Here is a 15,415-nt window from a genome sequence, read left to right as displayed (position 1 = left end):
ACTCTGGAAAACAGTATGGAGGTTCCTCAAAAAACTAAAAATAGAACTACCCTGTGACCCCAGCAATTGCACTACTAGGCATTTATCCACGGCATACAGGTGTGCTGTTTCGAAGGGACACATGCACCCCCATGTTTATAGCAGCACTATGAACAATAGCCAAGGCATGGAAAGAGCCCAAATGTCCATCGATGGATGACTGGATAAAGAAGGTGTGGTATATCTATACAATGGAGTATTACTTGGCAATCAAAAAGAATGAAATCTTGCCATTTGCAACTACGTGGATGGAACTGAAGGGTATTATGCTAAGTGAAATTAGTCAGAGAAAGACAAATATCATATGACTTCATTCATATGAGGACTTTAAGAGACAAAACAGATGAACATAAGGGAAAGGAAATGAAAATAATATAAAAACGGGGGGGTACAAAACAGAAGAGACTCAGAAATATGGAGAACAAACTCAGGGTTCTGGAGGGGTTGTAGGAAAGGGGATGGACTAAATGGGGAAGAGGCACCAAGAAATCTACTCCTGAAATCATTGTTGCACTATATGCTAACTAATTTGGATGTAAATTTTAAAAAATAAAAAATAAAATTAAAAAAATGATTACAATACTGTAATATAATACAAAATAATAACGAAAATATGAAATATAAAGAAAAATAAACAATGCACTTACCTTTGCAAACCTTCGTGGCTGGTGTGAGGGATACAAGAGAGAAGAGGGTTATTGTGTAGGACGACTTCTACTCTCACTAATGGAATTATTGCTACCTTTTGGCTCAATGGAATCTTTTTCTGCATGGGGGCCATTGTATATGCTCACATGGATGTTGATTAGAGTACAGTATTAATAAAATCTTGTGATGTACTGTACTTAGTGTAACTGACAATAAGGTAGCAGAGGAAAGGACCTATATCTGCAGGCAGCCTGACCTAGAATGAAGCAAAGCATTCCTAAGCTTACTCTTGTATGGAAAAGTAAAAGACTGTCCATAGGTTCTGTGAAGTGACAAAAAATACACTAGTGCCAATTGTGGGCACCTTCCAACTTCTGATTTCTGCAAAACACCACGGCCTGAGACTGAGCATCCAAGCATGGGAAACAATCACCCACAATCCTGTAGCAAGCAAGAGGGGGGTGGGGGGGAGGATCCATTGGCTCAGTTGTGATCCTGTGATGTTTGGCATGACTAACTATTCACATTGCAAGGCATCACTTGTTTATCAAGTTAAAATTTATTGGAAATGTTTGCTCATCTTACAGAACACTCACAGAACAAGTTACTCGCAATCCAAGGTTTTACTGTATTTGATAGTAAATATAATGATTATAGTAGGAGAGCTAAACCAAAATTCTTTTTTTGTTTGTTTTAAGTTTTTATTTAAGTTTTAGTTAGTTAACATATAGTGTAATATTGGTTTCAGGATCACAATTTAGTGATTTCAGCACTTGCATATAACACCCAATGCTCATCACAAGTGCCCTCCTTAATTCCCATCATGCATTTAGCCCATCCCCTACCTACCTTCCTTCTAGCAACCCTCAGTTTGTTCTCTATAGCTAATAGTCCCTTATGGTTTGCCTCCCTCTCTTTTGTTTTTCTTCTTCCCCTGTGTTCATCTGTTTTGTTTCTTAAAATCCACATATGAGTGAAATCATATGGTATTTGTCTTTCTCTAACTGACTTATTTTGCTTAGCATAATATTCTAGCTCTATTCATATTGTTGCAAACAGTAAGATTTCATTCTTTTTGATGCCTGAGTAATATTTCATTGTATATATTTATACAGTAAAACCTTGGTTTGTGAACATAATTCATTCTGGAAACATGCTTGTAATCCAAAGCATTTGTGTAGCAAAGTGAATTTCTAGAACCATTGGCTCAGTTGTGATTATGTGATGTATGGAATCATGTACTGCTCGTACTGCAAGACATTGTTCTTTTGTCGAGTTTAAATTTATTAGAAATGTTTGTTCACCTTGTGGAGCACTCACAGAATAAGTTACTCGCAATCTAAGGTTTTATTGCACCTCTTTTTTTTTTTTTTTTACATGTTTATTTATTTATTTCAACAGAGAGAGAGAGAGGCAGAGAAAGAGGGAGAGAGAGAATCCCAAGCAGGCTCTGTGCTGTCAGCATGGAGCCTGATGTGGGGCTCAAACTCATGAACCATGAGATCATGACCTGAGCCAAGTCTGACGCTTAATTGACTGAGCCACCCAGACACGCCGATAGCAGCATTTTTGTTTCCTTTGGGTAAATACTTAGTAGTGCAATTGCTGGGTTGTAGGGTATTTCTATTTTTAACTTTTTTATATATACATATTTTTTAACATTTATTCACTTCTTGAGAGACAGAGATAGAGTGCAAGCAGGGCAGGGGCAGAGAGAGAGGGAGACACAGAATTTGAAGCAGGCTCCAGGCTCTGAGCCATCAGCACAGAACCTGACGTGGGTCTCAGACTCACCAACGAGATTGTGACCTGAGCCGAAGTCGACGCATAACTGACTGAGCCACCCACCTTCCCCTTCTTAACTTTTTGAGAAACCTCCATACTGTTTTCTGGAGTGGCTGCACCAGTTTGCATTGCTACCAACAGTGTAAGAAGGTTCCTGTTTCTCTGCATCCTCGCCAATGTCTGTTGTTTCCCGTGTTGTTAATTTTAGCTATTCTGACAGGTGTGAGGTGATATCTCATCATACTTTTGATTTGTATTTCCCTGATGATGAGTGATGTTGAGCATCTTTTCATGTGTCTATTAGCCATTTGTATGTCTTCTTTGGAAAAAATGTCTATTCATGTCTTCTGCCCATTTCTTAACTGGATTATCTATTTTTTGGGTTAAACCAAAAAATTCTAATCAAGGCTGAAAAGGGCAAGGAATTTTTACTACTAGCTTTTAAAAAAAATCACGTATGTTGGGGCACCTGGGTGCCTCAGTCAGTCAAGCGTCCGACTTTAGCTCAGGTCATGATCTCGTGCTTGGTGAGTCTAAGTCCCATGTCAGGTTCTGTGCTGACGGCTCGGAGCCTGGAACCTGCTTCGGATTCTGTGTCTCCTCTCTCTGTTCCTCCTCTGATCATGCTCTGTCTTTCTCTCTCTCAAAAATAAATAAAGGTTAAAAAAATTTTTTTAAAGTAAAAAAATCATGTATGCCTTAGTTCATTCAATTCAACAGACATTTATTGATCTCTGTTACATTCCCATACAAGGTACTACATATGCAAATTAAGTCTTAGCGTGGCCCCCAAAGGAGTTCAAGATTTGGTGTATTTTAATTATGAACTGATTACCTTTCCAGTTCAGATATAATGCATTCCATTTTTCTTTTGAAAAGACCCAAATAACTGATTTGAGAGGAGATATACTCAGTGTAGTTCATCTGTTGATACCCAGTGTAATGTTCTGTTGTTTCTTCATGTCTCTCTTTCCTCCTTGTTTACATCCTTGCCCAGATCCCCACTCCCCCTCCTGTTACTAGTTCATTCCACTCCCCATTCTTTATTATTTTAACTGCAGAAAATTTAAGAAGAAAGTAGTATGTAAAATTTTCCAATTTGGTTGGAACTAATTGGCTTACATAATGTGCCTAAAAATGTTTGTGACTTTTATTTTTAGAGAGGCAGAAGTGGCCCAGAGCATTCATTAAGAGTGTGGACTCTGGGGATTCTGGCTCAGTCAGTTAAGTGACTGACTTTGGCTCAGGTCATGATCTCTTGGTTCATGAGTTTGAGCCCCATGTGAGGCCCCATGCTGACAGCTTGGAGCCTGGAGCCTGCTGGTGATTCTGTGTCTCCCCCTCTTTCTGCCCCTTCTCCACTCATGCTCTGTCTCTCTATGTCTCTCAAAAATAAATAAAAATTAAAAAAATTAAAAAAAAAAAAAGAGCGTGGAGCTACACTGCTTGGGTTTGAATCCTGGCTCTGCTACTTTCTATTCATTTCATCTTGGGAAAAACTACTTAATCTTGCACTTCAGTTTGCTCCTCTGGAAAGTGGGGATGATAGTAATATCAATCACTTCATAGGGATGCCATGAAGATTGCATTAACTGGTATATGTCTTAGTCTTTTTGTTATGGGGACTCTATAACAAAAATAACAGAGACTAGGTGGCTTAAACCTGGAACATTTCCTTCTCACAGTTCTGGAGGCTTAGAAATCCAAGATCAAGGCACCAGCAGATTTGGTGCCTGGTGACAGTCTGCTTCTGGGTTCATAGGTGGCTGTCTTTGCGCTGTATCTTCACTTGGCAGAAGGAGAGTGATGGACTCTGGTTTCCCTTTCATGAGGATAGTGTTCTCACTCTTGAGGGCTTTACATTCGTGTCTAATTCCCTCCTCAAGGCCCCACCTCCCATCACATTGGGAGTTCAGATTTCAACATAGGAATTTTGGGTAGACACAAACATTCAGTCCATTGCGGTAGGTATATGAAGCTCCTAGAATGGTTCCTGGCACACATTAAATGCTAAATGCTATATAGCTATATGTATATCTTATTATTCTTACCAATATACTTTACCTTTTTTGTTTTCAGAATGTTCAGCCTGATAAAGAAATCGTTGTGGACACGATAATGTTCCTATGGCAGAAATGCAAATTAGGAATTCAGAGGATCAATATGTCCAGAAATGACTATGCAAAATTCACCCAGAAAATCAGCACTAATAAAGTATTCATTTTTGTTTCCTTGCACTTGTTTTTATTATTGCTGATTTAAGTTTGATTCACATTTCAAATCTAAATTTCCATTTATCTACCTGCATAACATTCTTTAAATATGGTGCTGAGTGATCCTTTCTTTTAAGTGTATTCTCTATACTTCTGCTGCAATTTAGTTTTGGGGTGTGAGAAGGTGCCTCAGGTTTTTAAGGGAGGAATAAATATAGTGCATTAAGGTTACATGAATGTGGCTAAACTCACTAAGAAGGTTAATAATAGAAAATACAAATAAGGAAGGAGCTTTGGGTTTGTTTTTTTCCCCCCCACAATAGTATGTTTAGACTATTTCAAAGAGCTCTTTCCTGGAGAGGAGAAAGTTGAGCAGGAGAATATCATAACCCAAAACTTAAGAGGAAACATTTTAATAGTAACATATTGGATGTGTTGCACATAGGGTGCATGGGCATGGTTTTACCATGTGCTCTGAAAAAGTAATGATGTGGGTGCATCAATGTTGTTTCCTCATTTTAGCTCCCAAGGTGTGATGGCTAATTTGATGTGCTAAGCTTTGGGGATACAGGCATGAAGCCTGCAAGGCACCTAGCATGGAGCCTGAAACACCTGCTTCCTCTTCACTATTTTGGGGAACTTTAATAGTGATCATAACGGGTACTTTTTGAAGGAAGAATGAGAACTTTGAGGATACTTATAATCTTTATTGATATATTTAAAAAGGAAGATGATAAATTTTTTATTATGGCTATAGATATGCAGATTATAAGCTTAGGTGAATCTTCTTTATGAGTTTATATAAACAGATAGATAGGATCATTGATCTTTATATTATTTATAATTAAGATGTACTAATAAGGGGGGTGTACCTGTCTAACATTTCTGTATGTTTTGAAGATGATGATTTTAAGGAAGCCCTAAGTTTTTTTTTTAAAAAGGTGACTCTACAATATAATATACTTTTAATTGATTTTACTGTATATTCTCTCTTTTTAGTGGGTTTATCTTCTGTGGCAGATAAATGAAGTAATTCACTGCTATAAAATGGAAGACATTGACGTTGTGGTGGTGGCAGAGGTCACATTACAATTAAGTGAAATATTGGAGTCATTAGGAAACCCACGAAAAAAATTTAAAAAATCTCTAGGTAATATAATGAATGAAAAAGTATGAAGTTATTAACACACATATGAATGTATAATTTAGAATATGAATGTATAAATATAAATGGGAATGCAGAATAGCTACGGTTAATGGAAAGTAGTCTTCTCAGTACAGTGCTTCCTTGATGATTTATAACCAGAGACAGAAATAATACAGGTTTAACCCAGCAGATGTTAAAAGGAGGTTACATGCTCTGTGATTCCGTGGCATACATACATCTTTTGTCTTCTCCTTACTCATTCATTCCTGTTCTCCATTCCTCATTCCACTTTCACCTCTTGCCCTCTTCCCCATTCTTCCATTTTTCTTTTCTCTCCTCCCTTTTATCCCCTTTCCTCCTCTGCCATTTCCCAATAGAGTGTATGCTGCTTCAAGGAAGAGAGCATGTTCTGGTTGCCGGTATATTTTTGGTACCCACCACACTGCCTGACACAGACTGGGAGCTTAAATAAATGTCTGTTGAATGGATCACTATTCCACATCTTATATCCTTTCTAATTCTCTCCTCTCTTCTGATTCTCTCCTTTTAAAATTTGTTTGTCTTTCTTCATTTATTCTATTTCTCCTCTTTTCCTCTGTTCCTTTTATCTTCCTCTTATTTGTTCTCACTTCCCACCTCTTTCCTGCTTTCCCTGCCCCAACCCCTTTCTGCCAGCATCTTAGCCTTCTAGAGGGTGCCAGCCTTATGCTCTGATCCGTTTTCTTCTACCTGTGGTTGAACCCCTGAACTATTTGTTTTATAAGGTAACTCATATGTAAAGAATAAGGTGGGGGTGTCATTAGTGGGTGTTTACTTTCCTATTTCACCCCACTTACAGAGTTTGTATGACGTTGGAGGGACTTTGTAGTAATTATAGTAGTAATTGTTTTCCCAGAGATTCACTAATCTGGCTCTGCCTATTCTTGGTTGTTGAGTGTTGTTTTACAGATGAAATTTTAGAGCCATGGTTCTCAATTTTTTATTGGTATCAGTATCACTTGGGAACTTATTAAAAATACAGGCCCAGATCCTATCCTATTTCATCTAGACTGGCCTTTCTAGTCTTTAATAGTTTACCAGGTGATTTTGATACACATCCAAGTTTGAGAACTACTAGATAAAGGTCTCTGGCTGTCTAACACATTCAATGGCCTGAAGTCCTGGTTTTTTTGAAATGTCCTGTCCTAAAGTGCTTTTTCCTTTTTTAAAACTTCTATTATGCAGAATTTCAAATATAGAGAGATGAAAAAAGTTACCATGTACATCTAGTACCAATAATTGTGAATATTCTGCCAATCTTCATTTCTTCTTGCAACACTTTTTTTCCTCTGGAGTGTTTTAAAGCAGACATCATGTCATTTTACCAGCAGAAGCCTCAATGTGTGTGTGTGTGTGTGTGTGTGTGTGTGTGTGTGTGTGTGTGTCAGTTTGTCTATCTATGCAAAAGATAAGGGTTTTATAAAATTATAATGCCATTATTACTATACTTTACAAAATTAAGGAAAAATTTCTATGTTTCTGATTGTGTTAAAAATGTCTTAAGTTGGTTTGTTCCAGTCAGGATCCAAATAAGTCCACACATTTTTCTTTCTTACATTTTTCTTGAGTCTCTCTCTCTCTCCTATAATAGTTCTTTTCCTCACCCCCTTTTCAAGCAGTTTTTTGAAGAAGTCGGTTTATGACCTTATAGGATTTCCCACATTCTGGATTTGGCTGTTTGTGTCCTTGTGGTATTGATTAACTTGTTTCTCTATCTGGTAGGTAGATCTAGAGGCTTGCTTAGATTTGAATGATACCGTATCAAAAAGAATTCTTGTGACTATCTTACACATTTGGCAAGACTACGACCCAGGTGGTGCTATTTACTCCCTGTTGCATTAAATCAGGGGGCATATAATGCCTGGTAATCCCACGTGTTGTGTTGTAAAGACTTACCAGTGAGTTCAGGTGTTGTCAACCTGACCTTTTTCCTAGGTTCCTTTCCCCAGATGTAGCTTCTGAGACAGGTTGTTGAATGAAGTAGTTTATTTGGGATATTATCCAGGGAAGCAGGGTGGTGGTGTGGAGAAGTGAGATGGAAAAGGAAAGGAAGGCAATACAAGGTACAGTAAGTTAGTGAGAAGGCTACTGTTGTAGACTTAGGGCTTATTCCCATGGGAGACCTCTAGGACTGTATAGAACCTGGCACTGAGAGCTGAGAGGATGAGATATTTATACAACTTTTGTCTGTCATTGGTTGGAGGCTACTGGAGGAGTGGGGGTGAGAAGCCAGAAGGGGGTTCTAACTTCTGTCATTCTTTCTGCACTCATGATATTGAGTGCTTAAGTGAAGAAATTACTTCATCAGCTATTTGGTTACTCTGGTTATTTTTGATTGTGTGGTAGACACAATCAAATATTTGCTAAATACTTTATAGAAATAATTTGAAGCCTCAGATGATGTTAATGTTCTTCCAGAGAAGATTTATGCTTGCTTTTACTAGATGTATGAAGACACTGTCACTCCAGGATCCCATTATTCCAGTGTGAGAAATTGAGATAATTTGAAGCTGGGATGCTCTCTCGTTGAATTATTTTCCATTTGCCCTAATTCCTGGGATACAGCCCCTTCTGGCTTCCCACCCTTGGTGGTCCTGGATACTAATCTGTGTTGCTTGAGTTCTCAGGACTGTCAGAAACATCACTCAGCTTCTCAACTTTCCTCTCCAGAATTGACAAAAGTTCTCAGTGGAGAAAATAGCTCTAATGCCATTCTGTATTCCCTGGGCTCTCTTCCCAAGAGCCAGGTGATACTCTTTTCTCTTTACATTTTCATGAGCTTCTTTGCTTACAGATGAAAAAAGTATTTTTTCAGCTTTGTTTTTCTATTTATTTATTTATTTAATGACAGAGAGTGAGTGAGTGAGCACAAGTGGGGCAGGGGCAGAGAGAGAGAGAGAAAGAGAGGGGGGGGAGAGAGAGAGAGAATCCCAAGCAGGCTCCACACAGAGCTCAACATGGGGCTTCAACTCACGAACTGAGCCATGAGATCATGACCCGAGCAGAAACCAAGAGTTGGATGCTTAACCAACTGAGCCACCCAGGCATCCCTTTTACCAGCTTTTCTAGTGGTCTCTAGCGAGGAGAATTTTTACAGATTACCTGTTACTGAAAGCAAAAGGCCTAATGATTATTTTTTTAAAAATTTATTTCTTATTTAATTTTATTGTTTTGTTTACTGATTACTTTTGGAGACTATTGTTTTGTTGTATTTTATACTCTGTTTAATTATAAATGAGATAAATACAATTTACTGATTCATTGAAAAAAAGTTTTATTTCTAAAGAACTAATCAATACTGGAGCATGATCCATTTATAAATAGAAAAATCTACATTTATGTAGGGAGGCATTGTTCCCATTTAGACAAATAAATTCTTATAACGTTTCCAACATTGTTATTATCATCATCTCATTGGCACATAAAACACAAAGTACAAATCATTCTTGTGTATTAATTATGGCAATCTGATTCAAAATGTTTATTGGACTGTTTATTAAGTAATGCATTATTTAGTTTAAGTTATTAAACTAGCATTTTAAAATAGGAAACTAGCATTGCCATATATTTAACTCAAACCAACCTTCTCTGGTATTTGCCCAAACCTATAGGCTTTTACACTGTTTTCTGAATGCTTTACAATGGACTTTATTGTATGTAGAAAGACCAGTCTCTTTACCATAATATTACCTTGTTAATAATGAATAGTTTTAATTATTTGTCATACTGCAAGATGCTTTTAAATGAACTTATATAAAGATCAAATGTAATTATATGGAAGAAATAATTTGGTATTTAGTCAACTTCTAAGTGTTGAATCATTTCTAAAATCATGAGTAATTAAAAAAGTAACCAATTAAGTGTAACATTTTTTAGGATTATGATTCACTGCTATGTTTACATTTTTTCCTTCCTTCTTTTATTTCCTCTGGTCCTTCCTTCTTTCCCTTTGTTTCTTCTCTCCTACTCTCTCCTCTTCTTCCTACTTTACTCTTTTTTTCTCCTTTTCTTCCTTCTTCTCTTCCCTCCCTTCCTCTTCCATTCCTTCTTTCCTTCTTTTCCTCTTCCTCCCCCCCTTCCCCCCCCCCCCCCCCCACAGAGATATCTTTAAGGAAAGGGACTGGTGAATTCCTTGAGACTTCAAAAGGGAGCCTGGAAATTCTCCCAATATTGAAGGTATTGCAAAAATATTTTAGAAAATATACTTAAAAACATGAATTTAAATTTTCAAATAATATTATATTTATAAATATGTAATGGTTAATTATAGAAGTAATTTTGAATATTTAATATTTGAGATTTTATGGTTTTTACATACATTGCAAACTACAGGGGATGTTTTCTAGTTTTTGCATTAACTCTAGAAAAAAAATCCAATCAGGTTTAAAAATAACCTAGTAAATTCTCTTAAAAGGATTTGTAGTTATATTACTATTGGTATTTTGAATGTGTTGTGATTCATGGACTCATAAAGCAGAGATGTCCTGCTCAGCATATGCCCCTGACCGATTCTGTGTGTTATTACCTGTTGAAAATGCACTTAGAACAGGCCCTGGCACATGGCAAGTTCTCAGTGATTGTTAGCTTAAGAGGAGAAAGGGGTGAGGGAGATAAATGGCCATTCCTCTTCTTGATTACTTTTGTTTTTTTAGAATATTTGAATTATTTCTGTACATCAAGGATTGTGTTGTTCCATAGATCTGAATGGGAGTGTAGGACACTGTGTCATATATGCTATAAACATTTATTTATTTATAGACATGAACTAGAATAGCATTTTGCCAAGTCTGTCCTATGTGATGCTGATACTATACTTCAGAAAAGGTTGCCAGGGTCTAACTTTGAGTGATGTTGGATTAAATGCAATAGGTCCCTTACTGTAAGACTTCTCAGAGGCATTCATTTGCTTCCGAGTATTGTGGTTTTCCCAAGAAGAAGATATAGAATATCATATATTCTATTATCTGAAAATAAAGCCCATTTTACCCCCTATAGAATAGCTACTTAGGATACTAGTGCTTCTGGACTACTGTTGAAAAATACTTTTCTAGAGAGGAAGCCAGTGATCTATATTTTGGTTTGCCTGATTAATTGAAAAACTACAATTTTAATTTTTTTAAGTGTTTATTTATTTTTGAGAAAGAGAGAGAGAGAGAGAGCCTGAGTGGGGTAGGACAGAGAGGGAGACACAGAATCTAAAGCAGGCTCCAAGCTCTGAGATGTCTGCACAGAGCCCAATGCAGGGCTTGAACCCATGAACCGTGAGATCATTACCTGAGCTGAAGTTAGACACTTAACTGACTGAGCTACCCAGGCATCCCCAAAACTACAATTTTAAATTACAAAAGTTGTATTAGCAATTTTACTATATAGACTGAAATGCTATTATTTTTTATATTCTCTTCTAGGTATTTTTGTTTTTTAGCATAGTAGCATTCTGATATTTTTTTACTAAATATTATTCCATCAGCACTTTTCTTATTGCTAGATATTAATACTTGTAATTACCATATTTTCTCTGAAAAATCAACTTGAAATATATGACATCAAATTGTAAAGAATATTATAAGGAAGACCCATTTCCCATCATAGCCTAAGAAAAAAATACATTATTAATACAGCTGGAACTCTTCTCCACTAAGGAGTGACCCCCCCCCCCCCGCCCCGCCCCGATCACATCACCTTTCCTCCTGCCTAGAAGTAACTGGTATTCTAAATATAGTGATATAAATTCTAGGCATACTTTTTTTTACATATGTGTGTATTCCTAGGCAGTAGGGAGTATTGTTTTTAAATATAATATAATATAATATAATATAATATAATATAATATAATATATATTATATATATAATAAAATATATCTAATATTATATATTTACATATATTTAATACATAATATAGCAAATAATATATACAATATAATATATATTACATATATGTTAACATGTGTAATATGATATTATATATTATATATTATATAACATATATTTAACATATATGTAATATATAATATATGTATTATATATATAGTGTCATACTGTGTGTACTCTTCTGCAGCTTGCTTTTTATCTCAGTATTCTTGTGTTTGTGAGATTCGCTCCAGTTGATTTGTGTGGTTATAGTGATGATTTTCGCTACCACATCCAACTTTTGCTCAATGTTGCACAGTAAGCAGATTTGAACTCAAGTGTGTTGCCTTCCAACATCCAGGCATTTAGTCACTATGCTATGTTGCCTTTTGATAAAAAAAAAAAGTGTCTTCAGGACATTTGTATAAAAGATATTTTTCTAATGCATAAAATATAATGCATGTCCTATAACTGGGTGCCAATCAAATATCATGAATGTAATGGAGGACTAGAGGATCATTCTGAATTTACTTTCTTCTGAAGATTATAGGTTTTAAGGGATGCAGGTCTGAGTTCTTTACGTAGTATTATGTCTTAAAAGAGCTAGAATTGAGAAATCTTTTTATTTTTATTATTTATTTATTTATTTATTAAAATTTTTTAAATGTTTATTTTTGAGAGAGAGAGAGAGAGAGAGAGAGGCAGAGAGAGAGGGAGACACAGAATCCAAAGCAGGTTCTAGGCTATAAGCTGTCAGCACAGAGCCGGACAGGGGCTTGAACCCACAAACTGTGAGATCATGACCTGAGCTGAAGTCCAATACTCAACTGACTGAGCCACCCAGGTGCCCCTAGAGTTAAGAAATCTTAAATTGAGAACAGAGTGTTTGAAATTCACAAGAGATTGAGGAGGCATAATAGCTGTCTGCCAATGGTTTTTCCAGGGATCACTTAACAGTGCTTGCTAAATATACAGCTTCCTATTTCCCACTCTAGACATATTGAATCATAATTTCAGGTGTGGGGGTCTCAAAGTTTGTAATTCCAGATATTTTCCTCTTAAAATTCCCCCTAGGTAGATTCTTTTTTAAATCTTTTTTTTTTTTTTTTTTTTTTAATATCTATTTTGAGGGAGAGGAGACAGAGTGCGAGAGGGGGTGGGGCAGAGAGAGGGAGACAAAGAATCCAAAGCAGGCTCTGAGCTGTCAGCACAGAGCCCCATGTGGTGCTCTAACTCATGAACTGTGAGATCATGACCTCAGCCTAAGTCAGACGCTTAACTGACTGAGCCACCCAGGCTCCCCGCCCCAGGCCCCCGCAGGTAGATTCTTAAGGAAACTAGAATTTGAGACTCACTGGCTCTGTGGGCCAGCACTTATTTTCTGAGGCTTCATAGGCTAGGAATAAGAATACTAGTAGAGCGGTGCCTGGGTGGCTCAGTCAGTTTAAGTGACCGACTCTTGATTTTGGCTCGGGTCATGATCTCAGGACCGTCGGATCAAGCTTTGTATCGGGCTCTGTGCTGAGCATGGAGGCTGCTTGTGATTCTCTCTCTCCGCCTCACTCTCTGCACCTCCCCCGCTTATGTTTGCTCTTGCTGTCTATCTCAAAATAAATAAATAAACATTAAAAAGAAAAAATATTAGCAGAAGTTACCAAGGGCAACGTGCTGGGGCATATGGTAGATGTTGTAGAGGTGGTTCATTGGTATGGTGTAAGGGCACAGCAATTGGTGTTGGAGCACCCATAGTTGAATCTTGGCTCTGATATTGACTGTGTGATCTTGAACAAATTATTTTATCTGTTTGAATGTAAGTGTCCTTACCTGCAAAATATAACAATAGTACCTATTCTACTGGTATTATTTAAGTTATATAAGTTTAAATGAGATATTGGTAACCCTGTGGAAACCGGTACCTGGCACATGACAGCTACTCAGTTTTTCTCCTATGTTTTATGTAGAGCAGCGAATCTTAATTTAGGGTCTCAGATCCATCTGAAAGGGAATTAAGTGGAGAGAAGGAATAAGAACTTATTGTAAGGAAAATCCAAAATCCATATGTTGACCTAGAGGAGACTCTAGGTGGGATAAATTATAGATCTTGCATATGTACATGCAACTATTTAAAAAAATATGAGGTGTGGGCGCCTGGGTAGCTCAGTCGGTTGAGCATCTGACTTCGGCTCAGGTCATGATCTCACAGTCTGTGAGTTTGAGCCCCACATAGGGCTCTGTGGTGATAGCTCAGAGCCTGGAGCCTGCTTCAGATTCTGTGTCTCCTTCTCTTTCTGCTCCTCACCTGCTCATGCTCTGTCTCTCTCTGTCTGAAAAGTAAATAAACATTAAAATAAAATTTAAAAAAATATGAGGTGCTTATCATAATTACATTAAAAGCTTATTTAAAAGTTTTACTGAAGGGGCGCCTGGGAGTCTCAGTTGGTTAAGCATCCAACTTCAGCTCAGGTCATGATCTCATGGTTCACCAGTTTGAGTCCCAAGTCAGGCTCTGTGCTGACAGCTCAGAGCCTGGAGCCTTCTTTGGATTCTGTGTCTCCCTCTCTCTCTGCCCCTCCCCCACTCATACTCTGTCTCTGTCTCTGTCCCTCTCTCTCTCTCAAAAATAAACATTAAAAAAACAGTGTAACAAATTTTATACCTTTAGTCAAAGATTAAAAGCAATCCCTTTATACTGATGTAACAGCATAGGATATCTGTCATTCTTCTGTTCAACATGTCCTAGAGGTCTTAGCTGAAGAAGAAAGATGATAAAGAAAGCAGAAAAAAGGGCACAAGGACTATAAAGGAAATACCAACCTGGTATTTATTCCCAGACTAGTACAATGCATTACACATTTTTAGTAATAGCAGTCTAAATGCCCATCGGCAGAAGAGTAGATAAATAAATTGTAACATATTCCTCAGCATTGCACTGTTGCATTGTGGTCACGAGGACGAATGAACTAGTGTGGGCTTGAACGGGAGTCAGCTTGACATCATTGCCATTCCCTTCTTTAGTCACCTTTGGGTCTCAGGGGAAAACCTGGAACTGCATTTCCCAGCATCTCATTGCCATGTGATTCTAGGTTAGTCTTCCAATGAGGCGCATTTGCATGAATTTATAACAGAAGGAAGACAGAGTTCTTATTCGGCAGTGGCAGATGGAAGAAGTTCATTTGCCAGCCCTGCTGAGCAAGCTCTTACGACTCACTTGATCCAGTGTAGTAGACACAGTTGTCGTCAGCCACCTAGGTTCATGCACAGAGGCTTGTGCATGCAGCAGAATGGTCCCCGACAGCTCCCTTGGCCTTTGTTCCCCCCAGCCTTCCAACGGTGATAGACACCTCTAATTCTGTGTATCAAATCCCTTTCTGCTTAGAGTATCTGGAGTCGTTCTGCGTTCCCAACCAAACTCTGACACGTTGAGTTACATACACTCGCATGGAAAGGTTTCAACAACATGTGTTTGAGTGTATAAAGTGAACTCCAAAATTTTCTGACAGAATTAAAAAATAGGCAAAGCAATATTGCATATTGTTAATGGATGCATACCCATGTAGTAAAAGTTTAAAAACATGCAAAAGAACAGTAAAAACCAAATTCAAGCACAGTGGCTTCCTTTAGGAGCAGAGAAGCATAGTCGTTGTGGACACTTGTATGGAGGATTTCAGTTATCTGCAAGTATGCATTTACGTT

General features: G+C 37.5%; 1 protein-coding gene across 5 annotated transcripts in view; it reads left to right on the top strand.

Annotated features, from left to right (window-relative positions):
* CFAP54 (cilia and flagella associated protein 54) overlaps positions 1-15,415 on the top strand; it is a 288,646-nt gene that overhangs the window by 40,658 nt on the left and 232,573 nt on the right. For all 5 annotated transcript variants that reach the window (XR_009265430.1, XM_058741709.1, XM_058741710.1 and 2 more), the window contains 3 exons: positions 4,552-4,686; positions 5,685-5,835; positions 9,971-10,047. Coding sequence is in view for 4 of the 5 variants with exons in the window: in XM_058741709.1 (XP_058597692.1) it covers positions 4,552-4,686; positions 5,685-5,835; positions 9,971-10,047 (363 nt within the window). In the remaining variant the exon portion in view is untranslated. The remainder of the gene's footprint in view (positions 1-4,551; positions 4,687-5,684; positions 5,836-9,970; positions 10,048-15,415) is intronic.

Source organism: Neofelis nebulosa, chromosome 8, assembly GCF_028018385.1.
Source record: "Neofelis nebulosa isolate mNeoNeb1 chromosome 8, mNeoNeb1.pri, whole genome shotgun sequence".
Taxonomy (NCBI): Eukaryota; Metazoa; Chordata; class Mammalia; order Carnivora; family Felidae; genus Neofelis; species Neofelis nebulosa.
The sequence above is the reverse complement of the archived record's forward strand: the minus strand, read 5'-3'. Positions and strand labels throughout refer to the sequence as shown.